At 42.7% G+C, this 24,596-nt stretch overlaps 1 protein-coding gene across 1 annotated transcript; it reads left to right on the top strand.

The window, feature by feature from the left end:
- Positions 1–867: 867 nt before the first annotated feature.
- On the top strand, positions 868–23,986 carry LOC311101527 (huntingtin-interacting protein 1-like; the record flags this gene model as incomplete). Its single annotated transcript, XM_084142670.1, has 7 exons — positions 868–1,088; positions 16,752–16,815; positions 17,501–17,643; positions 18,750–18,806; positions 23,015–23,095; positions 23,623–23,698; positions 23,958–23,986. The coding sequence occupies exons 1-7, from the start codon at positions 969–971 to the stop codon at positions 23,984–23,986; spliced, it is 570 nt and encodes a 189-aa protein (XP_083998796.1). The 5' UTR covers positions 868–968.
- Positions 23,987–24,596: the final 610 nt, after the last annotated feature.

Genomic DNA, 24,596 nt, shown 5'->3' with positions numbered 1-24,596 from the left:
ATCAGCCAATCGTGAAAAATAAAATTGACTACTTCAAAATGGAGATAGCCTCAATGGCGCTGCCCATGCTGTCACAGACGCAATAGTGGCACAGATACAAAAATGAGTCTTCTATCTATCTCTATGGTCTGAGTAACTGTTGCCCTAGTTCATCAGTGTCAAAACAGTGCGGCACCTTCGCAAAAAAGCTGATTTAGACTGCATAGGGAGAAAAGGTAATCAACATGAGAGCATGGGGATTATATTTTAAAATCAGCTTAGTGCAACCAGCAACGCCACTGTACATCAGGCGTAATACTGCGTTTGTAACCAAGTGGGGAGTGGGAATTTACCACATACGACTGGGGAAAATCCACTTGAACGGCCCTCCAAATGGTAATTATGAACAATTTATGCACTCACTAACTGTAAGTCTCTCTGGATAAGAGCGTCTGCTAAATGACTAAAATGTAAAAAATGTAAAATGTAATTACTAGTGGGAAACTCCTCTATCATCCTGAGCTCCCATTTCTCCCACATGCTGACCTCTGACGTCACCTACTAAGAAAATGACCTTGATAACAGCATTTGGGCAGTTAAATGCGAAAACAAAGCCTTGTTTATAAAAAGCAATCTATTAATATGTTTTCTGAACACTATCATTTGTTTACAAGCATGATAGCTGTACTTCTAGTTTATGGTCTACACAGCTTGTTGGGCATTAGCCAATCTGAGTTTCTCAACTAATTCAAAGCACATGAATGTATCCAACTGTATTTACGACTTCGCAACTAGTAAATTCCTACTTCCTACTTGGTTACGAACGCAGCTTAAAAACATGACATCGCCGACAGAGGGAGACGCGGTGGACAGGCGAAATGACCTTCTGAATTGGTTGACTGCATGGACTATTATTGTCAAATTTATAAATAATTGGACGATATCTTTGTAGAAATATTATTTTTCAGTGGAAATTCTAAAGAGACACAATGGACCGAGTGAAGAGCTCCATGCAGCAAGTACCGAACCCAATTCCCAAAGCGCTGATTCGTCGGACCGGTGGTGCCAACAGTTTAGAACTTGAAAAGGAGAACTTTGAACGCGGTCAGGTAAAACACTTGTTTAGTGGGAACTTGGGGGAATTCGGGATTTCTTGTACAGAATTAGAAGGGACTACGAAATGTGAACATATTATAATAGTTCTGGTAAAGCTTCGAGTTGGAACCGTCCGTTGTGTTGAAGTTGGCAATGATCCGTTCAGCGTGAAAACGTGCGGCAATATCATGATTCAGCTGCTTGACTGATTGGTGCTTCTTCGCACGTTCGAATTTCCATGTAATTTTTTAATTTTTTGTGAACATTTCTCATGATCCGTGCGCGAAGGTGTGTGCGCGCCAACTTGACCTAAATGAGCGAGTGTTTACAGAAATGCATTGTTTACGATGTTTGTAGTACAATGCAGTACTATAGTACCACCACACAACAGCAAGCTAACATCATCCCCCCTCATTCTTAGCAGGGGGTAACATCGCTGATATGAGTTTTTGATGGCTATGCCTCAAATAGCCTACCACCCGTAGGAGCAGAGAGAAAATATGTCGTCACATAAAGTTGACGTTACAAAGATTATAGAGACATGACATCAGTGTTGGGTCTTCAGTGCAAGATAAAAATCTGTTGAAATGGGTCAGTCCTAAGAGCACAGATGTAGTCCTTTTGAGGAATTCTGCCTGATAAACAACAGAGGTCTGATTTACCATATCTCAGGAGAGGTGACGCCTACATAACTGTGGAGAGAGAGAGAGGCAAAATGCTGTATGTGTCTGCCTGGACTATTCAGAGAGGTAGGAAAAAATGCTGAATGTGTCTGCCTGGACTATCCATAAATACCACTACCATGTATCGAACTGCAGTAAAAGGCTTTTAATGACTCCTGGACACAGCACTAGAACCAATAGCCTGAGAGATATTGTGATGGGTTCTGGAAAGTACAATCGGCCTACATACTGGGGTGTGTGAGAGTCCCACCCAGCTCTCTATCATTGTTGCTTTTATACAGGGAAATAAATTGGGAGAAAGGGTGGAACTGAGCAGCACTGTTTGTTGATGTCCTTTTAAAGGGACAATCCGCAGTTCAAACAATAACAAAGCGTTTCGGTAAAAAGCTGAGGGATGGGGCTGGAGAAATGTATCCACTCTCAAATTCATAGACAGAACTATGGATGCAAGGACTGACAATCCATGATATCAACATTTTAGTTTTAATCATATTTTGAGGCTATATAGTGTTTGTCACATTTACTTTGTTTACAAACATTGGAGTAAAACAAGCTTATATTCTGGGTTCTGATAAGGTAGGACAGTTGAATTAAGCTCATGAGGCATTTGTAAGTTATATTCTTCTAGAATCAATGGGTACATCATTCATTTATAAATAAAAAAATGGATGTAGCAACTGCAGATTGCTCCTTTTAATGGTTTGGATGTTCTATGAATTATACATCCCATATAGCTGACAGGCTGTTACTCAAGAGCTGAAGTCCAGAAAAAAGCATGCTCATTTTTCATGCACACTTCTGAGCTGTGTGGACAAGACACTTCCTGCTTGGCGGTCTCTCCCCCCTCTTCCCAGACCAGACCAGTCAAAAAGTAGGTCAGACGAATCAAGCCTCTAAATTGCCCTGCTCTGCTGGATGATTTTATTTTTCAGCGGTGGCTGCAACCTGCTTTTCCCATCTTCTACTACGACCACTGCTAAATTAGTCAATGAGCTTTTGAGCACTCATTTGCGGGACTGAAGATTGATCCAGAGAGCAGAGTTTGGCTGTGTCTTGTAGTCGTAGTGTGCTGTGACTGTGACATTGATTTGAGATGAAAGCCTAAACTTGAATATTTAGCCTATCACACCACATTCCTCTCAAAATTGTGCAAATTGGATATGATTCCTAATCTGGTTATGGTAGTTGTTTTTGTTATGGTTGATTTTTGACGGCAGTCCTAAAGCTGTTCTGCGGCGGAGGGAGGAATCAATGAAATCTTGTTTGTGCTTTAATACAGGGATCAGCCCCAAGTTAATCTGATCTGATCTGTTGTGGCTCGGATCTGCCTGAATCTGCTGGCTTTCACCACTGTCCCAAAACCACCAGTCTGGCTCTGCTCTAAGACCTTTCCAGCTCCTCTGTTCAGGCACAAGCACTCTAATACAATCTAGCCTGGTCCCAGATCTGTTTGTGCTGTTACACCAATGACCATAGGAGTTGGCAAAATGCAGTCTTTTTATGGTGTATAGAAATGTGCATTGACACAGAGCAAGTCTCTAGAGTAGAGTGCTAGTGGTAAGGGTGAAGTAATGGGGTCCCAGGTCTCCTCTCTTGGTGAGGCTTAGAGCCTGAGAGTCGGGTAAACAACAAGGGTGTGTTCAGACTCTGAGTCCTCGTGCTGTCATTTTGTCCGCAGAGTTATAAAAAATACCTTGCCCAGGCCCAGATAACACATACAGCATGCTTGTAATGACATGTTTAGAGACCTGAAATAAGTAATGATCTCTCTAGTTGGAGATTGAATTAATCTATGGTGTGCTTGTTTATGAAGGACTGCCATTCCTCTCTTTGGAGTCACAGTTGTACTGCTACGTAACTGTTTCTCATCGGTCATGAAACGTAACGGCACAGTTGTTAAAAATGAGCTCAATGACCATCTTGAGATAAACTATTTTAGTCGTTTCAGCAGTCCACCTCCATTTGAACACCGTACCACTTTAACTAACCATTTAACTTCCAGGGGAGAGCTGCTATCCATCTCTTTCTCGTCTGGAATGACAGGCCTGACTTTGTCTTGAATCACAATAAAAACTTCCTGGTTTCATTAGTTTCTTTCTAGCTATTCCTGAAATAGGCTAGTAGGCCTAGACTACATGGTGATGTTTTTCTATCCATCTTCCCTGGAATGCACTATGGTGATGATGAACACCACTGATGTGGTCAGAAACCATAGCTAAGTACAGCCTGCTACAATGACAGCGTGTCTGTCTGGATAGTCGTCTGAAATTAGAGAAACATGGCTGCGTCTGTGGGAAGGCTACTTCCGTTCAGCCCGGCACCCCACTTTAGAATCTCTCCTGGGTCTCCCAGTTCCCAGACTGGGCTTTCTATTGTGGGATACATCCTGAGAGTGACTCCACCACACAGCATTGTGGCTTACATAATTAAGGCCTTACATTTAGATCCAGATCCTTCCTGCCTGCCTCCTGCATCCCACAGCTCTCCAAGGCAGGCTGCCTCTGGATATTCAGTATGGGTCGTTCCATGTCATTTCAGCAAGCCATGACACCCACCATCTCAGATTGTTCTGAAATTGTTTCTGTTAGAAACAGATAAGATTAGCTTTCCTGCAACATTATTTGGTTGAAATATAATTAGATATCTGAGAAATGAAGCTAATTGATTGCACCCAAATTGGCCATTTGAATTTATAGGATTCATATAATATTCAATAAAGAATCCAAAGAAATGGTCAAAAGGCGCCCACAGAACCTCAACACCCGATCCCTTTAATATTGCGCAATCATCTGGAACAGCACCATCTAGTGGCCAGAACCTGGTAATGTCAGGACTGGTAACTTCAATGACTTTCACTGAACAGGGGAAAAGACATCACCAAATTCACTGGGAATACATTACATAGGATGAAGAAACCATACTCTGAGCCGCAGTTCCATACTACTTGTCAGACATAGAGAACTGATACTATATACTCGTTGTTGGGGTGGGATTGACATGGGGTGTGGGGTGTGGGGGGGTCCATGGGTGACAATTTCTTTGGATTCCTCATGTATTACTCATTGTTAGAAAACAGTTTGGTCCAAATCGGATGTTAGGTACTATATTTATTGAATATTATATGAATCCTATAAATTAAAATGGCCAATTTGGGTGCAATCAATTAGCTTAATTTCTAAGATCAAATTACATTTGAACTAAATTATGTTGCAGGAATGCTAATCTTATCTGTTTCTAACAACAGAAACAATTTCAGAACAATCTGTTGAAATCCTCTGCTTTTGGAGAGTAAGAGTCATTCTGACACTTTTGGAGGATGTTAACAGTTTGCTTCTTAGATCATGTACCTTAGTTTGACTAAGAGATAGCCTGTGCCCTCTTTAGTGGGGCACGGTGGTGCCCTGGCAGCTGTGGAATGTCCCTTGGGCACAAGCAACACAGCAGGGCGGACTCTCTAATGTCTCTCTCTCTGTTACAAACACTCTTGGTCTTCCTTTTTCTCTTCCTGACTATGTAAGTTACCCCCACCCTGTGCTTGTACCCTGTCATTATAACCAGAGAGAGGTAGTTACACACACACACACACACACGCACAGGGAGAGCGAAAGCGGCCCGGGCCCATTAAAACCACTGAGGCAGCAAAAACAGCAGGCACTGGCCTGTGGCCTCATTGCACCGGCTTTAAATAGAAAAAGTCCTGGACATGAGTGGCAGGTCAGCCATTGGAACAAAGTGCAGAGATAAGATCACAATGGCATTAACTCTGTTTTTAATTTGGAGTGGATTAGATATTTTACAACCTGAAAAAAGTTAATTGGACATTGGATGCTTAGGTTACATCATCACAATGCCCTACATTTGTATTATTGTTACAATAATACTTTTGATTTTAGATCTAATTTCTAACTTTATATTATTACTGAGCAAAACAATTATAGCTTAGTGGATATTGTTCACACACAGTAGCGATATGCCCTGAGTCTGGCCAACTGGCTAGAAGGGCCTACTCAGCAATTAAATGACATTGTGACCTACCAGTAAGTTGATTTTTGGTCTGGAACGGTTTTGTCTCAGCCACGTTCAAGGCCATTATATAAACTTTGCCCACAGAATTGAGACAGAGGGGATTTTCACCCTTGAAACTTGGTGTGTGGTGTGATTGTGTGTGTGCTCGGCACCACCATCACTAAGGTGGAATCAATCTATGGGGACCCAAATTAAGAGAAACTCAGAAGTTTTGCAAACAATCAATATTCTACAACTGACTACAATATAAACATGATACTCATAAAGGCCTAGAGTAGTGTATGTGAGAATTGCAGCCTCTCCATAGAGCCGTGCTCGGTGGGTCCACCCACACCATTGGCCCACACCGTACCAGGAAGTGAAGAGACTGTGGTGAAGAGCAGGCTTTGTCTGAAGAGTGACTGTTTGTGTGGAGTGGCCAGTGAGCCAGCAGGAGAATGGGTCACCTATTGATTACCGTGGACTTGCACCTCAGTTGGCCCTAGTAATAATAATAGTAACTTTATTTGTTAATGTGCTTTTCATGCATGACGTGCAAAGAATTCAGATAAAATACTTAATTTAATGTGTTCGGTACCACATTGCTGAGGTTATTACTAAATAATGATATGCTTGGTCAAATATTGACTTGTTTGTGCTTTGACTAGTTTGTTTTTTCTATAATTAAGGAGCCTACCCTTTGAATAGTAATCTGAAATTATCTGAGCTGTTCGATTTTTTTTGTGAAGACTCCAGACAGTGAAATCATTTCATAATTCTGATATAAACCTCTGTCTCAGAGTAACCAGAGGAGGGCACTATTTACCTAAAATTACTCTGATGTAGGCTAAAGTTTATAGCCACATTGCCTCAGCATAGTTGAAGACTGTAATCGGCTCCTTTTTGCAGTAGTGTCACCGCATAACTTTGATATTGACAGTGACTTACTTTAATTATGCTACACTTTTCGTATAGCACATCCTATTTCAATATGGCCCATAGACATAGGCCTACATCAGAGAGTAATGTCATGGCCACATGTAAGCAGTCACCCAATCACTGATTATTTGTTATACTGTTGCACTGGTGATACAAAGTTACATTGTTTACCATCATGATAATTTCCAGTGTGCCTGAGCCACGCTGCTCTGGTGTTTTCGCCTTCTCATCATTTCTTTGATAGTGTTTTCAGGATTGTATAATTTGTTACATGGTGATGTACGAGGTTAGTTTGGGCGGGGGGTTGTGCCATCCCCAGTCTGCACCTATTGTCTCACAGTGAGAGCATGCTGTTGCTTACACAAAAGCCCCGGACAGATATTAAATTCACGATGTTTAGAAACTCAGTCACCATGTCGTTTTAAATATTGCAATCTAAAATGGTATGAAACATATGTGAAAAATACACGAGAGGCAGCGTACCATACACTTTCCCGTGTGTAGCCTACTCTAGGGGTAGACTGTCGTTTTCTAGACAGTTCGGTTCCGCTTCTCGACAGTCGGATGCTGTGGCTGGGAGCCCCCACTGTTAACTGAGCACGTAGGACCCGGGAGAGGAGAATGGACACGGAAGGAAAGGAATTGGAGAGCATTTGATACCAAATCGGGACACATGTTGAGTTAACGGGCTCACTCCACCACCCTCCCCCTCATAAGCTTTCTAGATTTCTCCTTTCCCAGTTGTAGACTATTCTGTCGAAGTATTGCCAGCGACCCGCTTCGTTTTTGATCTCACAGCCACCCTACATTTTTCTGGGACTATGGATCTTAGTAAAATGGTAGGTTTCCAGATATCGATTTATTTTTCCAGTGAGCATTATTGCGGAAAAGGCGCAACAGATATGTATGTTTGGGGTGGGAGCGAACTAATTTGTTACCAGGATTGTTTCTTTAGGAAATTACAAGTTAAGATACTGCAGTCCGGCTATATGTTCATGGTGGCTCTAAATCAGTTGATGATCATGCAACTGTATCGACGTGGTGTTTTTTAAATTGGCCGTGTATGCTATGGTTTGTTATAGGATAGTCCAGACTCCAGCCAGATGCATGTTTTAGTGTAGGCTATTACTAGTGAATTGGGCTATAGTTTGCTAACGAATTTCCCCCGACTGATCAGATGTTTCACCTTTTATTTCTTCACAGTAGCCCGTTCTCTATGGTCATTAGATAACGTAATCACGCGTACGTTTTTCACAGTGACTAGAATGTGAACGAGCTATCTGACTGTAGTGTTGTTTTCTTGGACGATAACGATGTCAGTCAGACTTAAGGTAGCCCAGCTGCTTTGCAATGTGTGTCATTGTCAGCTAAATACTTTCTGTAAGGCGACTAGAGACCGCAGCATATCTAGTAATAGGTTGGATTGCACCATATTTTACTAAACACCAGGGACATAAGATACAGCCTTACAAAACAAAACAAACAATGCATGATTAGTTCAGACTAATAATCACTCTTATTGATACACAACCATCACATTTTTATTACAGCATGAGTGTCATTGCAAATATCATGGATTATAGTGGTAGAGGCTATGCATGCTGTTGTGAATGATTGATCATGAATGGCCTACAACAGCAGATGGAGAACATTGATTAGTAATTTGTGAATTGGGGAATCCCCACTTGAGAAATCCCCTCAGGGTCAATTCAACACTGGCAGGACTTGGTGTGAGAGTTCTGGCGCAGGTGCACTAGCAGGGCCAAAGCACCAAGACTGCCCTTTCAGTGCCAACACAGTGTCGGCTACTCTGGCTCCGTATAGAGGGGTGGGGGAAGGGGGCTGATACGAAAGCATCTCCAGGGACTTTGTGCTCTTCCTGAAAGCTCATTAGTGTGGAGGTAGCTGTTGAGGACACACAACAGTTTGTTTGAGACAGACACTTGTTGTGATGGAAAAAGCTACTCAGTTGTTCTTGGAAGCACCACCAGTTGCTCAAAGTCACGTTATAAATATGTTATTGGAGCGCTGTTCATCGCTCTGGATCAAACAGACGAAGCCTCAAGGCTGCTCTCTGAGATGAGTTCCTCTCTCTCAGCCAGAGGAAGATAAAGGCCTGCCTGCCTGCCACCTGCCTGTCAGTGTCCTCTTAGCTCAGACGCCTCTGCTTTGGTCATTCATGTCATGCACTGAGAGACAACGGTATGAAAACATCAACAGTCTTGGCAGATGCAAGAATCAAAAGCAGATATCGAATGGTTCTCAAAGAGGGCCCAGAGAAAAGCCATGTCGTTTTCATCTTGGGTATAGGCCCTACTATTGTTGTTAAGGCGAACTAAAACCTAGTCTTGTAAGGCTGTATTACATTTCTACAGTGTCATAGCATCTTTATCAAGGTTAATTAGTGCAAATGTGCATAGAGAAACCACAAACTAATTCAGCAGCAGATGTGCTTGCCCTTTTACAGTGCTTTTATGACGTCAGCACTCCTTCAGGAAGTTAGTTACACTAGTTACACAAAGCAGATAGGAGGCCTCCCTCACAGGAGGTTGCAGAAAGCTGTCTTGTCAAAGGAGGCTTGTAAACGGACCATGGGGTTTAGATTTGATTATACTAGCCATGGCCTTTGGACCCTAGAGTCCACACTCCGGCCAGTATTTCTCTTCAACCACCTGCTGTCCTGTCTTCCAGCCCAAGCCCCCCAGGAACAAAAGCCTGCTGTCGGTGAGGTCATAGACTTTGACTAGCTCAATGCTGGAGGTTTTGAAGTGATAATGGAGTCTTAATAGGCATGAGACAATGAGAAGTAGGGAGACAATACAGTAGTATATACCTATTCAGTGTAAAAATATTTAGGCCGACCAGTTTGATTCTGGACAGCTTTATATTCACAGTATTTTGTCATACTTTGGTAAGGTCCTGAGTTACATGAGTCCTTACATGAGTAAGGTCCTGAGTTATTTTCTGAGCACATGACCTGACCAGGAAAAACTCTTGACTTGAATGGGGAGGGACTACCTAAACTTGTCCAATAAGAACACTCATTTTCTTTGCGAAACATTTTGCTACGGTGTGCCCTAATGAACACAACCCTGGTCTAATCCATGTTGTCTCTGTTCATATAGACAGGAAGAGTGGCCATGCTGGAGGGATTGTCTTTTGTGTTTCCTTTCCCCATCGTGCCAGGCTCTTAGAGGTGTAGAGTGAGTGTTCCATGGGAGCGGATATCGAAGTCAAATTTGTAAAACAGTCCTTTACCAAAACAAGTAACACAGAGGGCCTTTTTTAGAGTGCTGACCTTTTTTAAAAGGGGTGGAGTTCAAACCTGAAGAAATAATATAACATAAACCCACTTGCTTTTACACTCTTATGGCTTTTACAGCTTGTTGCTTTGAGGGACGTTAGTCATATGCTAGGTTTTCACATTTGCTTCCTAAAAAGGTGTGTTTTTTTAAAGTGCATAGTAGGATGACTTTTCAGTCTGTCTAGTGTGACGTAATGTGAAGTGAGTAACTTTTCAGGAAGTGGCTAGTAGGTATGATTCGTTATTTCAAAATGTCCATCTAAAGCAATCGTTGTCAGCAGGAGAGCATTATTAGTGTCAAACAGCTACAAAATGTGTGTGTGTGTCTGTCTTCGGGTAGGGGGTAAAAGTTTTAAAGTATGTCCAATTGATCTTTGGGGCCACCTGGAAGAGGCTGGCAAAGGAAACTTAAAAAAAAAGGGGAGCTGGAGCTGTGAGGTCTGTTTGGGTTGGCACCGGGTACTAGGCCTGAGGTGGAGGAAGAGGGGAGGAGCTGGGTGCATTTTCGGCAGGCAGGAAATGGGCAGGACAGGGTGTGCCAAGACAGGAAGCCTGACTGAGCGCCCCCCTCCCCCTGCTCTCTACCCCCCCCAGACCCACTGACCCTCTCCCCACCACAGCACCTCTGTGTACGGTGCCGACGCATTCACAGGCAGTGATCCATGATTCCTGTTTTCATTCCCTCTCTCCAGCCTTCCCTGTTTACCCATTCCTCTTGAAGTGGTGGGAAAATCGTAGCAGTACCACCGCAGCAGCCCGCCATGCACCTCCAGTCCACGGTGCCTGAATCTCCTCATACAGTGCATTTGAAAAGTATTAAGACCCCTTCCCTTTTCCACATTTTGTTACGTTACAGCTTTATTCTAAAATTGATTTTAAAAAATGTTTTCCTCATCAATCTACACACAATACCCAATAATGACAAAGCGAAAACAGGTTTTTAGAAATGTTTGCAAATTGATTAAAAAAAAAAAAAACATAAATACCTTATTTACGTAAGTATTCAGACCCTTTGCTATGAGACTCTAAATTGAGCTCCGGTGCATCCTGTTTTCAAGCTTGTAGCGCATACCCAAGAAGACTCAAGGCTGTAATCGCTGCCAAAGGTGCTTCAACGAAGGACTGAGTAAAGGGTCTGAATACTTATGTAAATTTGATATTTCATTTGGTTATATTTTTATACATTAGCAAAAATGTCTAAACCTGTTTTTGTGTTGTCATTATGGGGTATTGTGTGTAGATTGAGGGGGGGGAAAAACAATTTAATCAATTTTAGAATAAGGCTGTAACGTAACAAAATGTGGAAAAAGTCAAGGGGTCTGAATACTTTCCGAATGCACTTTATAAGATAACAACAACACAAACTCTCCCCTTTTCCCCCCCCCCACTGGGCCCACCCCATAATCGGTGAGTTCATCGTACCGTTTGATCGTATGAACGTCCCAAGGTTGGCTGTGAAAATCGGTGATATCCTGATTTTCATGTGTTTTTTTTACTCATGATCTTCTTCCGAAAAAGGAATGCGAGGAATCTACGAAGAGATGTGGCCAGATAAAAGCATTGTACTGTGGGAACAGGGAATAGTGTGTGCTGCTTGGCCCCTACTTGTGTTTTGGTGTGGTTTCAGCACTGCGTGAACAGCAGATATTTATCAAGACCACCACCAGAAAAGCACTCTTCTTCCCTGTCAGCCATGTAGGTCATGTAAGGATGGCAGCTCCCCAAACTCGTGAGAACCCAGGCTTCTTTATTTAGACTATTATTTTGATTGGATTGATTGCGTTAATTAATTGATTCAATCGATCAGAATTTTGGTTGCACAGGAGTAGAGGGTGCTATCTCTAAATGCAGATGTTTTTGGACCACCATTAAGTTTATTCTGCAGATGTTTTTGGACCATCATTAAGTTTATTCTGCTCTTCAACAAGTTTCCTAGAGCAGTGATAAGAATATACTGCGTTGTCGTCATAATCATCTAGTGTCCTAGTACAGATATATCTGCAGGAAAAGCTTGGAATAAAAAAAAAATCCCCATTATACCATGGGATGGGCCGTTAGTCATGTTCATGTGAAGCAGTCAAAACCATTATTCAAATGCTTTCTTTGGGCAAATGACTCATTAATGTGAGATCGCTGCATTATTAAACAGGCACTGACTGGCCGGCTTTTAAGGCACCGGCTGGGTCCTGCACACTACTAGACAACACAGGCTCATGCTGAATCCCAAATCCAACCCTAAGGCCTGGGCACTCCTGTAGATCTCAAATGATCTGATAGGTTTAAGCAGTATGGTAATTCCTTCACCTTGCCTTCTGATAGGCTGGGTGGATTTTTCACCATATTGCTTGCACCTATCCTTTAAGATCAAGTGTGTAGGCCGTTAAGGTTTGTTTCTTGACAGCTAGGCGAGGACTAGCATACCAATGGCGACAGGAGAGGCCTCTAGAGTTCTCTGTGCATGACATAGGTGGGCCCAGTCCAGACTAGTCTGTCTGTGTGGCAAGCCTCATCCTCTGTCTAATCTCCCCAACCCCAACACACCCACCACCACAGTCTGTTTCTCACCTCCTAGTTAAATTTGATAGCAGTCATCATCTCACTTCATCGGCTGCCCATGCTGCGATGAGATGAGTTAATAGGCCTGTCGATGCCAGCGAGCCGCTCCAACTTCCAGTCCCATTGGCTTGCCAGGAGTCCTGGGCAGCTGACACTCTCTTTCAGACGGACGACAAAGTCGCTCTGTGAACTAATTGGGTCGTTCCTGTGTTGGAACCGCTTGCACAAGTGCTGGGAGCCTTTCATGGTTCCTTGGTTTTCAGAAACTTTTTTTTTAGGGGAAAAAACATGGGGAGTTTTGACTGAAATGTAAGGGTAGACACGAGTGCTATTTTTACACTGAACAAAAATATAAACGCATTTACACTGAACAAAAATATAAATGCAACATGTAAAGTGTTGGTCCCATGTTTCATGAGCTGAAATAAAATATCCCAGAAATGTTCCAAACGCGCTAATTTGTTTACATCCCTGTTAGTGAGCATTTCTCCTTTGCCAATATAATCCATCCACCTGACAGGTGTGGCATATCAAGAAGTTGATTAAACAGCATGATCATTACACAGGTGCACCTTGTGCCGGGGACAATAAAAGGCCACTCTAAAATTTGTAGTTTTGTCACACAACACAATTGGCATGCTGAGTGCAGGAATGTCCGCCAGAGCTGTTGTCAGAGAATTTAATGTTAATTTCTCTACCATAAGCTGCCTCCAACGTCGTTTTAGAGAATTTGACAGTGCGTCCAACCGGCCTCACAACCACAGACCACGTGTATGGCATTGTGTGGGCGTGCAGTTTGCTGATGTTAACGTTGTGAACAGAGTGCCCCATGGTGGTAGTGGGGTTATGGTATGGGCAGGTATAAGCTATGAACACAATTGCATTTTATCGATGTTAATTTGTATGCAGAGAGATACCGTGACGAGATCCTGAGGCCCATTGTCGTGCCATTCATCTGCCGCCATCACCCCATGTTTCAGCATGATAATGCACAGCCCCATGACACAAGGATCTGTACACAATTCCTGGAAGTTGAAAATGTCCCAGTTCTTCCATGGCCTGCATACTCACCAGACATGTCACCCATTGAGCATGTTTGGGATGCTCTGGATCGATGTGTATGACAGCGTGTTCCAGTTCCCGCCAATATCCAGCAACTTTGCACAGCCATTGAACAGCCATTGAAGATGAATGGGACAACATTCCACAGGCCACAATCAACAGCCTGATCAACTATATGCAAAGGAGATGTCGTTCTGCATGAGGCAAATGGTGGTCACACCAGATACTGACTGGTTTTCTGATCCACTCCCATACATACAAAAAAATAAGATATCTGTGACCAACAGATGCATAACTGTATTCCCAGTCAGGGGAAATCCAAAGATTAGGGGCCTAATTAATTAATTTCAATTGACTGATTTCCTTATATGAACTGTAACTCAGTAAAATCTTTGAAATTGTTGCATGTTGCGTTTATATTTTTGTTCAGTATCGAAGATGCTATAGACTATATTTGCAGTATTTCTATCCAAGTGGAATCTAGATATGAGATATTGTCTTTTGTCCAGTCTTCTCCTGAGCGGTTATCAATAAGTCTCATCCATCCTGCAGTGGATTCTAATAGACAAACAATGGTGACACTTGAAAAGGTCAAACATTAGCTTATCTGTCGTTGTCAGAGGAAACCACAGGAGACTTTGGACAGATACATGGCTCTGTGTGCAGTGTTGACATAATGACACACACATCTCTTGGCTTGTGCTTGATTATGTAACAACAGGTGTTCCACCTGTAACACCAGTGTCCATGTCAACCCTGCATGTATGTTTTAATGATCGAAGGCATGGCTATACCATCTGAGCATGGTTTGTGGTTCATCCTCTGCAGGGGTACAAGCTTAGCACAGACATGGATGGAGTGGAATTTGAACCAGGGAGCAGTGTGTGTTGAGAGATGTTGGCCAGCTCTGCATTCCTCTCTTCCTCCTCGTCCTCCTCCTTCTCCTCTTCAGAAGGCACAGCTGTGACTTAATTAGACAGTGACCCTGTGAATCGATCCTGTCAATACAAAGCCTGTCTTTGTCACCTTGAGCTGTGAATATGCCATTTGTAATGAGGCTGAGAGAAAAAGACAGACAGAAACGTAGGCTATTTTGTCTACTCTCGTCATGACTCTTGCGCCCCTAGTGTGTGTATACAGTTTTGTTGATTTGATCATTATAGAAACAATCTACATGTCCAAATGAACAAGGTGTCCAAATAATCACCCAGTATATACATTTTTGGGGTTCGACTTGTGACTTCCTCCATCATACGCTTCTGGTGTGCACTTTACTCCAACCAAGCATGAATGTGTAGTGTACTACTCCTAGGCTATTCCTCTGAATGCCATGGTCAGCAAGTTCTTCCTTTTGTGTGAAACCAACACACTTCCTGCGCTCCCAGTGAACCACCAGTGAAGTGGACCTGTGATGATTTATCACCCTCTGCCTCCCCTCCCAGAGAGGACTCAGGACATCTGGGGGAAGTGAGATTATTCAACCTGGCCTGTCCTTTTGTGACCCCCAGCCACTCCACTTCAGACCTCCATATCACTGTTCTTTATCGGAGAACATGCTAGATTTACCCAGGTATTCATTTAAAGCAGGGATGGGCAAGTGGTGGCCCGCCCGTCTTTTGTAGGCCCACAGATCAAAACGTTTAAATATAGGAACTCAGTCGGGTTCGCAACTTACTGTTGAGAGTTAGAATAGTTGAATACACAAGGTGCAATTTCAAAATTTGGATGTGCATCTGAAGTCTCTTTCTCTTTTTATGTCAGTCACTGACAGTCACTCAATTAGCCCATGTCAGCCAAAAATGTTTTGATTGGTAAGTTAGTCTAGCCAGCTATATAAACTTGTAGTAATCATGGTCGAATTATGGACCGGGGAGGGGCCCCATTGATTTTGTAAGTCACTCTCACTCAGATATCATATTAACATGGCATAAATCAGGGCAACATTTGTAGAATTGCAGGAAATAAGTTTAAAAACTGCAAATATTTATCTCTGCCCCATGGTAAAATGTGTAGAATTGCATCAAACTTGCTTTAAAACTGTGACATTTTCTCTTCGCCCCTTGGCAAAATGTGTAGAATTGCAGGAAATTAACTGTAAAACTTTATTTCCACTGTGGGGGGCCGTTAAAATGTTTTTCAAGTTGGGGGGGGGGCATTTAGCTTAGGGCCCCCAAAAGGCTAGGGCCGGCTCTGACTGCATGTGTGGGTATGGATGTGGGTACACAGATCCGCGAGCCACTGCAGCCCCTCATGATAAGTTCAGATGTTTTGTGATCCCATCAAAGTTGCCCATCCCTGATTTTAAAGGCCCGAGAAGAGGAGGTGGAGTTGCATAGAGGGGCTGCATTTCCTCTCAGATGGAGACCGAGATCAAATGGGCCTATTTGGAGTATCCATTTCAGGCCTATCACTAAATGTAAAAGGGAGAAAGAATGTGGCTCTTTACACAGAAGTTAAAAGAATGTCTCCTGAATTGAAAAATGATAACCCTGAAGTGAAATGATTCTTCATCTTTGTGGCTGGTGGTATTTTAGTGGGGCCCATTGTATGGAAGGCTTTCTGGGAGTGTGTGTGAGGAATCAGATGTTTACCTGGCAGATGGCTGACGGGGTTGTGATGTGTGTGTACATGGCATTTGCTCAGCCTTTTTTGTTTAACCCTGTCAGTACTGGAGGCAGGCCTACCACCACCCTATGCAACTGGACAAGCCCACACTGGGCCAGTTTACTGAGGATTGCTTTCTTGAATATTCAGAACAAGTAGGCTACTTGTACTTGTAGGCTACAAGTATTCTCTTTTGTTACTGATTTATTTATTTATTATATAGTTGCTGTCACTGTGTGTGTGTGTGTGTGTGTGTGTGTGTGTGTGTGTGTGTGTGTGTTCTAATGGTTCAGTTAAGAGTATGGTGTTTGAAACATCAGGGTTAGGCTTTGATTGCCACATCATGGGCTACATAGACCTGTAGCCTACTGAATGTGTTAAATGTAATTCACTTTGGCGTCTGCTAAATCATCTAAAAATAAATAATTGTGTGTGTGTTCCTCAAGTGAGGAGTGAAAAGCATTGCCCTGATTGGTATTTTCTGTTTCTTTCCTCTCTCCCTCTCCACTTCCTCCTCTGCACAGGCTGTGAGCATCAACAAGGCCATCAACACGCAGGAGGTCGCCGTCAAAGAGAAGCATGCCAGGAATATCCTCTTTGTGGAGCCGGGTGTGTTGCTGTGTGTGTGGCGCTGTATGTGCGGTGTCTATGTTAGTTGTGTGCGTAGTGGTAGCGCGTGTGTGTGTTGGATAGAATCTGCTTTCCTCTGACTTTTTTATTTATTTTTATTTTTTATTTAACCTTTATTTAACCAGGTAAGCCAGTTGAGAACAAGTTCTCATTTACAACTGCGACCTGGCCAAGATAAAGCAAAGCAGTGCGATTAAAAACAACAACACAGAGTTACATATGGGGTAAAACAAAACAAAGTCAAAAATACAACAGAAATAAATATATATACAGTGTGTGCAAATGTAGCAAGTTATGGAGGTAAGACTATAGAGATGTTGATTCCCATGTGTTTGTGGAAGCTCTTAAGTGTTCCTTCATGACAATAATGTAACATGACCCTGGTGTCTGCTGGGATCAGGCCATTAATTTGTGTGTGTTTGTGAGAAAGAGACTGAGAGACAGACTGCTCTGGACGGTCTTTCTGTGAGATATGTGATAGGTTTTCAGCCCCTCTTGAGAGAACAATGGATGTTGACTAGGCAAGCAAAACACCTCTATGTTAAAACCCCCCTTTGCACATTTTGTCATAGCAGCCTTCGTCAGAGTGTGTGTGCTTTCTCTGCCATCCCCTGTGTGTTTCTCCTTGACTGGTCCGTCTCACCCTGTATCCTGGGGACCCACCATGAGAAGGGCGCCCACACCTTCTGGGCGGCGGTCAACCGGCTGCCGCTCTCCAGCAATGCGGTGCTCTGCTGGAAGTTCTGCCACGTCTTCCACAAGCTGCTGCGAGACGGCCATCCCAACGTAAGTCTGAACCCACCAATACAGCCCTGATGGGACACATACCTGGGTTGCAATCTTTAAGGCATGCAATAGAAAACCCTTTAAAACCTTTTGTAACGGAAAGCGGAAATTAGCATTTGTTATTGAACAAGACTCGGTAGTCCCTCCCTGTTTCACTCCATTTTCTTTCTTTTGGTGCCTAATGAACACGACCCTGAACATACTGCATGCCAGGGACATGCCCAGCTCTCCATAGAGTTGTGCTCAAGAGGTCTCAAATGATACAATATTCCCTGTTTATTACTCTGCTGGATTTGGTTTGAAGCTAAGCAGGGTAGGGCCAGGGTTGGGCTTGAATGGGAGACCAGATCCTGCTGGAATTTAAACTGACATTCTGACGCTCTGTGATCACTAAGATCCCACAACACTTATCCCAAGACTAGGGGTGTTAACCCTGGTCGCCCTGTCTTAATTCCTAATCTGGCCCTCCTCATCCCCAGCTTCCAGTTGGCTAATTTCAACCCCTCTCCTGTCCTCTCCCCTGCAACTCTTCCCCAGGTCATTGCTGTAAATATGTTTTCAGTTAACTTCCCTGGTAATATAAGGTTTAAGTCAACTAAATATAGGGGCGGTTTCTTGGACACAGATTAAGTTTAGTCCTGGACAAAAAGCTATTTAAATGGAGATTCTCCATTGAACATGCTTTTTAGTCCAGGACTAGACTTAATCTGTGTCCAAGAAACCGGCCCATAGGGAATATCATTTGAAGTCGAATTGTCATTGTCATGCCAAACGCAAACAGATCTGGGGCCAGGCTACATAGCCTCTACTTCTATTAATATATCCTACTGTACAGTGTTTAGCCACAGTAGCTACAACCTCCAAGGACTAGCATCATGCACCATGCAAATGATCAGCATAGTGCTGTTCACACACCCCCATACACATTCATTCACTTCTGAGAACCCAGGCAATTGCCCACACACTGGCCTTCTTGAACACACCCACACAATGCATACAGTACAACTTCACATGTAGTGCTCTCTGTTGAATCAGCAACATTCTGAACGTTTGGCTTGTGGCTACAGCCTTGTCTAAATTCTCTTTCTGTCTCTGTGTGTGTTCAGGTGATAAAGGACTCGATGAGGAACAAGGCTGACTTGAGTGACATGAGCAGAATGTGGGTAAGGACCAGAACACAGCACCGATGGTTGCCATTAGGGTCCTAAGGCCAGGAAAAACTCTCAGCCTCAGTCATCATGTCTACCACTCTTAACCGGCAGGCTGTCATGGACACATTGTCTGCGTCGGAAATGGCACCCTATTCCCTATATAGTGCACTAAGTTTGACAAGAGCCCTAAGGGCCCTGCTCAGAAGTAGTGCACTATATAGGGTAGGGCTGATCCCAATTAGTCGTTTGGTCGATATGTTGGTCAACCGCAATTTGTTTGGGGTTGAGTAGTAGCAAATAGATATCAATTTTTTTATGGCACATGAGACTCCTGTCTTATTCGCGCCCATCTCAGTGAACTAATCCATTGCGGAGGCCGAGACTAATCCATTGTGGAGGCCGCGGGGATGGCACAGTCTAAGAAGGAGAGTGTGGCTAAGATGCACAATGCACGTCTCTCTCCAGAATGCGCTCTCCCGCCAATTTGTGCACATTCATTGTTTCATAACTTCATTGTGTGAATTGTTTGCATTTGATTGTTAGTGTATATAAATTCCCCATTACATACAGTATATCACCAGTAGTACATTTACTGTTAATTCCTAGAATTTTTGAATCTACAATGTTTCTTTGGTTACGGTAATTTCTGTTAATGCATTCAATATATTATTATTCCAGTCTTTTACAGTTCTCATTGTCGGAGTGGACAACCAATGCTACACTTGTGAGAAACAAGTTTTGGTTTATTTCATTCCATTTACGAGTTTTGTCAATTTAGTCATTGTCTTTTGTTTGGAGTGCTCATGTCAATGTTGAGTAAGGACGCACACCTGATTACTCATAGAAGTAGGCCTATAGGCTACCTGGCCTGCGCACAAATATAGGCATATAAATGGGGATCTAATAGTATTTCTGATTGGCTTAACGCACCACCATTAATGAGCTGTGGAGCTTCTCAAAGTAATGTTTTCTTCACCTCAAACAGCTAGCAAACAAAGTATGTTTTTACATTCATTGAGAATGACAATAGGCATGCTCTGATCCAGTGGAAAATAGGCCTACCTGATTACTACTTATCCCTTGCTCAAATAGCCTACAGCTGTGTCTGTCCTGAGCTCACTGGTGCAGGAAACCTGAGGGCCCAGAATATGTTATATAATGTTGCAAGTACGTTGCACACAGGCCATGTGTAGCCAATATGATTTATACTCTTATTTATTTTTATCAGGATATTTCTACCTGCAGGCTGCAATGTTTTTATTTGTTGGCTTTATATGTAGGCTATTTTTATGTAGTTGGCAATGGCAATAGAAGTTACTTTTTAGGGTTGTATAATTTTCACGTATATTTGGATAGAGTTTTGATTAACCACTTGACAATGATTTTGAGATATGAAGACGTTATTATAAATGAAATGAAACTGTTCCACAAAAATGTGCATATGAAAACCATAACTGGCACGCAGATCGGTAGAAATGGTAAGATAAATTGGCATTCCACATGAGAAAGGTTGCCAACTCCTCATGTAGCCTATTACCGGCAATTTCAGGAGAGTAATGGCAGAATCTGCGAAAGCCAGCAGGAACGGGGGGAGGATGGTCAGGTTAAGGTTTCTTTCTTCTGGTTATCTTGATCTCTGGCTCCCTCTTGAGTAATTTGTTTTTTATTTTATCGAACGGTGCTCTTAAAGCATCAGACAAGCTCAATGCATATAATTTATTTCATTAAAACACATAGGGTGTGTCTATATATTGAAAAATACACCTTTTAAAAATGTCGACCAATCAATTGGTTGAAAAAACAGACTACTTTGGACCAATATTTTTTTAAGTTGGGGACAGCCCTAATATAGGGAATATGATGTGATTTAGAACACATGTCATATACAGTGACTGGGGGGTAAAGTCATGATCATCACCATGTCATCATTATTATCAGTGTGGTGTGTCCATGCCGGTCTGCTGTCAGTTAGTGTTGCCATCGCCATCGGTGAGACAGATATTCTAATAGGTGACAGTCACACAGCAATGTGGTTCTGCTAAACCTGAGTCAGACTAAACAACACACATGTTATTGTATCCTAATGGTGCTACTGTGTATAGACTATAGCTTTACACTCTTTTTGGGGGGGGGGGGGGGGCTGACTGTGGACTGAAACAAATGTTTCCATCCAGTTGAATGATTGATTTAGGACTGTTATTTTTACTTGAAATAACCATGTTTCAACAAAAGAGTTGCCTCTTGGTTGCAACAGTACAGTGGAAAAGCCTAACCGTTTACTGCCCATGCATTCAGTGAGCAGGATGAGAGGGGAGTAGTAGGGACTAGTAACCTTTTCCTAGAAGTACACTTAGTTGGGTCTCTCTTTGTATTTTCTGATGGTACAACATATACTAGGACTTGTGGAGAGTGACATTGATGACCAGTACTGCTTCCTTCCTGTAGTGACATCACACTGAGGGCCCAATGAAAGGGAAGTGAGATAGAAGCAATTGACCTCATAGCTGGCTATTCACTTTGACACTCAAACATATATATATATATATATATATATATATATATATATATATATATATATATATATACACACACTAGTGATGCGTGGGTTGACTCATAACCCGCAGTCCCCGTGGTTATATCTGCGGGTGGGCGGGTTTAGGGTAATTCAATATGTTCGTTTCCCACGGGGGACCAGTATGAAAAATTTATGCACTCACTAACTGTAAGTCGCTCTGGATAAGAGCGTCTGCTAAATGACTAAAATGTAAATGTAAAATGTGTGACTGAAGGGCGGCTGGGTGGCGGTCGGGTTGAATATAGAGAAACAACACCTTAAAATTCCATCAATGTATCATTCTTGGGCAATTTATATCTATAGGCTACATTTAAGTTTTTCTTTCATTATGTTAGGCTATCTGGCATTCGTGCTTAAGCAAGCCTAAGCTTTAGGGCCTAACTGTATGCGTGCCTTAGACCTTCAAATAGGCCTATGGCATGTCAAGGGAACTGTAGCCTGCTGTTCAGATGGGATCAATAGAAACTGAAATCTGGACACTGACTGTAGGTCTATAACATCTCACAGCCTTAATATTAACTCCTGCAGAATTAAGCATTACTTACAGTAACATGATACACCAAATGTAGGCCACATTTTGAGTCAGGAACAAGATTGATTTATTTCAGTATCTTCAAAGAATGCGAATGTGCAGTTAGCACCTCTACAGACGGTATATGTCTTCATATAAAGTTGTCTATAATGTCTATAGTATATGAATATAATGTATGTAAACTTTGTTTAAACTCAGCTGTCTGTCTCTAAATGTGGTCTTTCACTAGCAGCACCATATCGCCAAGTAAAATTCTGAGTATGTGTAAATATACTTGGCAAATAAAGGTGATTCTGATCAGCAACATAAAAGCTGATTTAGTATTTCAACCACATAAAATATGCATCTGAGCCGAACTGAAATCGAATCAGAAACATGTTGGGTTGTATTCACAGCTTTCTATTTCCTTACAACCGGTCAAACTGATGCACAGAAAATTGTCATTTTTTTTTGTTATTGCATTTTCTCCCCGGTCCCTGAACGTCTTTGCTCCGCGAAAGAAGCAGAGATGACATGGAGAACTTTACCGATGTCAACTAGATTAAACATTGATTCTATCGATTTAAGACATTAATCTGGTGAGCAAGAGTTTATTTAGTCTTCCAGGGCAACATATAATGAAAGAAGAGAAGCTGCATGTATTTAATTATAGATTCAAAAAATTATAAGCAGAAACGTATCTAAATCAGGCTAAATAAATCCTGCACCCCCTGTCCATTTTTTTAAACGCCGTCTCTGACTGTAGCCTACAATGTATTTTCTAGGGTCTGGTGTGGGGCTCAGATTTTCACTTTATCACATATAGTCGGGCGTTGCGGATGGGTTAGCAATCGCGAGCGGGTGCAGGTGAACAAAGAGCTGACCCGCGCACCACTAACACACAAACATACATACCATGCACACACACACATAGGCCTGCACTCATACAGTGCAAGACTTTGCAGAAGCAGATCCATTTGATTTAATTAGAAACTTCCTTCTGCAACGTCAGCAACTAGCGACTCCTTTGGAAATCTCCCAAGCCTCTGGAGAAGTCCATGTCTAGCTCACTTTGATGTGATCTCTCTCTCAGGCGTCTCACTCCATCTGTTCCCCTTTCCCCTCTGCCCTCAGGGTCACCTGAGTGAAGGCTATGGGAAGTTGTGCAGCATCTACCTCAAACTGCTTATCACCAAGATGGAGTTCCACGTCAAAGTGAGTAGTGGCCAGCCTGTATGACCAACAGCAGACCAGTCTCTCTTCTCTCTCTCTCTCTCTCTCTCTCTCTCTCTCTCTCTCTCTCTCTCTCTCTCTCTCTCTCTCTCTCTCTCTCTCTCTCTCTCTCTCTCTCTCTCTCTCTCTCTCTCTCTCTCTCTCTCTCTCTCTCTCTCTCTCTCTCTCTCTCATATATATATATATACCCTTCTCTAGGGATATTCCTCACACAGACACACTTCTCTAAAACTAATGGCCTTTTAGGAATCAGTAGTTCATAGATGGCTAAGCTTAGTGAAATACAGCAGGCAGCAGACTTGGTGTTGCTCTGTTCCTGATTTAAATGGAGATGCCTACTGGTGGAAAAACCGAGGGTAAATTTCAATTGTATTTCCTTGATTCTCATGTCCTCTCTCCTCGTCTCCTCCTCCGATGCGTTTTGAGAAGGAGGCAAGGAGAGATGAATCAAGGAAGTATAATTGAGATTCAGCCCATTTCTGATAGACTCGTTCTTCTCTCTTCCCCAGAATCCCCGTTTCCCCGGCAACCTTCAGATGTCAAACAGGCAGCTTGACGAGGCAGGAGAGACGACGTCAACAACTTGTGAGTGTCGCTTGCCTTTGTTGTTCCCACCGAATCACAGCGGGCTGGATCTATAATGATACATGTTCTAATATATCCCCAATGTTCCCGTTGATTATGATTACAAGTATTGAAAATGACAAGAAAATGCATATGTTTTTGTTATTGCCTTCTATTAGATCATCTCTATATAGAGCATATGACTCTTGTTATATGTATACAAACCAACTTGGGTTCATTGCTACATGGGTCTTACAGCCTCTGTATGTGTGATGTGTAGGCTACTCCTCCACTTTGTACATGCTGTGAACCCTCCAATCCAACCACTCTGTGTGTGTGGGTGGGTGTGTCCTCTCACTACAGCTTCCAGTTGACAGGGAGATGTTCGACTACCTGGAGTGTGAGCTCAACCTCTTCCTGGGTGGTAAGCTATTCCTGTCTCTCTCTCTCTCTCTCTCTCTCTCTCTCTCTCTCTCTCTCTCTCTCTCTCTCTCTCTCTCTCTCTCTCTCTCTCTCTCTCTCTCTCTCTCTCTCTCTCTCTCTCTCTCTCTCTGTCTCTGTCTCTGTCTCTGTCTCTGTCTCTGTCTCTGTCTCTGTCTCTGTCTCTGTCTCTGTCTCTACTCTGCAACTGCGCTTATCTAAAGGTGTTGTGACATAACATGGCCCTCACGTTCACACACCAACCAGGTTCTAGCTTTTATATGTCAGGATCATGTTCATCCGTGCACACAACGGAAAACGTTTTTGCAACAGAAAACAAAAATGAGCGTTTCTTATTAGACATGTCCAGGTAGTCCCTTTCTGTTTTCGTCCATTCTCTTCCGTTTGGTGCCTAATGAACATGACCCTGGTTTTGGCTTCATAGGCTACGTCCCAATATCCACACTAGCATACCACTTAGAATGTGTGCCAATACATT

This window comes from Coregonus lavaretus, assembly GCF_964263955.1.
Source record: "Coregonus lavaretus genome assembly, chromosome: 26".
Classification (NCBI taxonomy): Eukaryota; Metazoa; Chordata; class Actinopteri; order Salmoniformes; family Salmonidae; genus Coregonus; species Coregonus lavaretus.
Note: the sequence above shows the minus strand (reverse complement) of the source record. Positions and strands in the feature narration are given on the sequence as shown.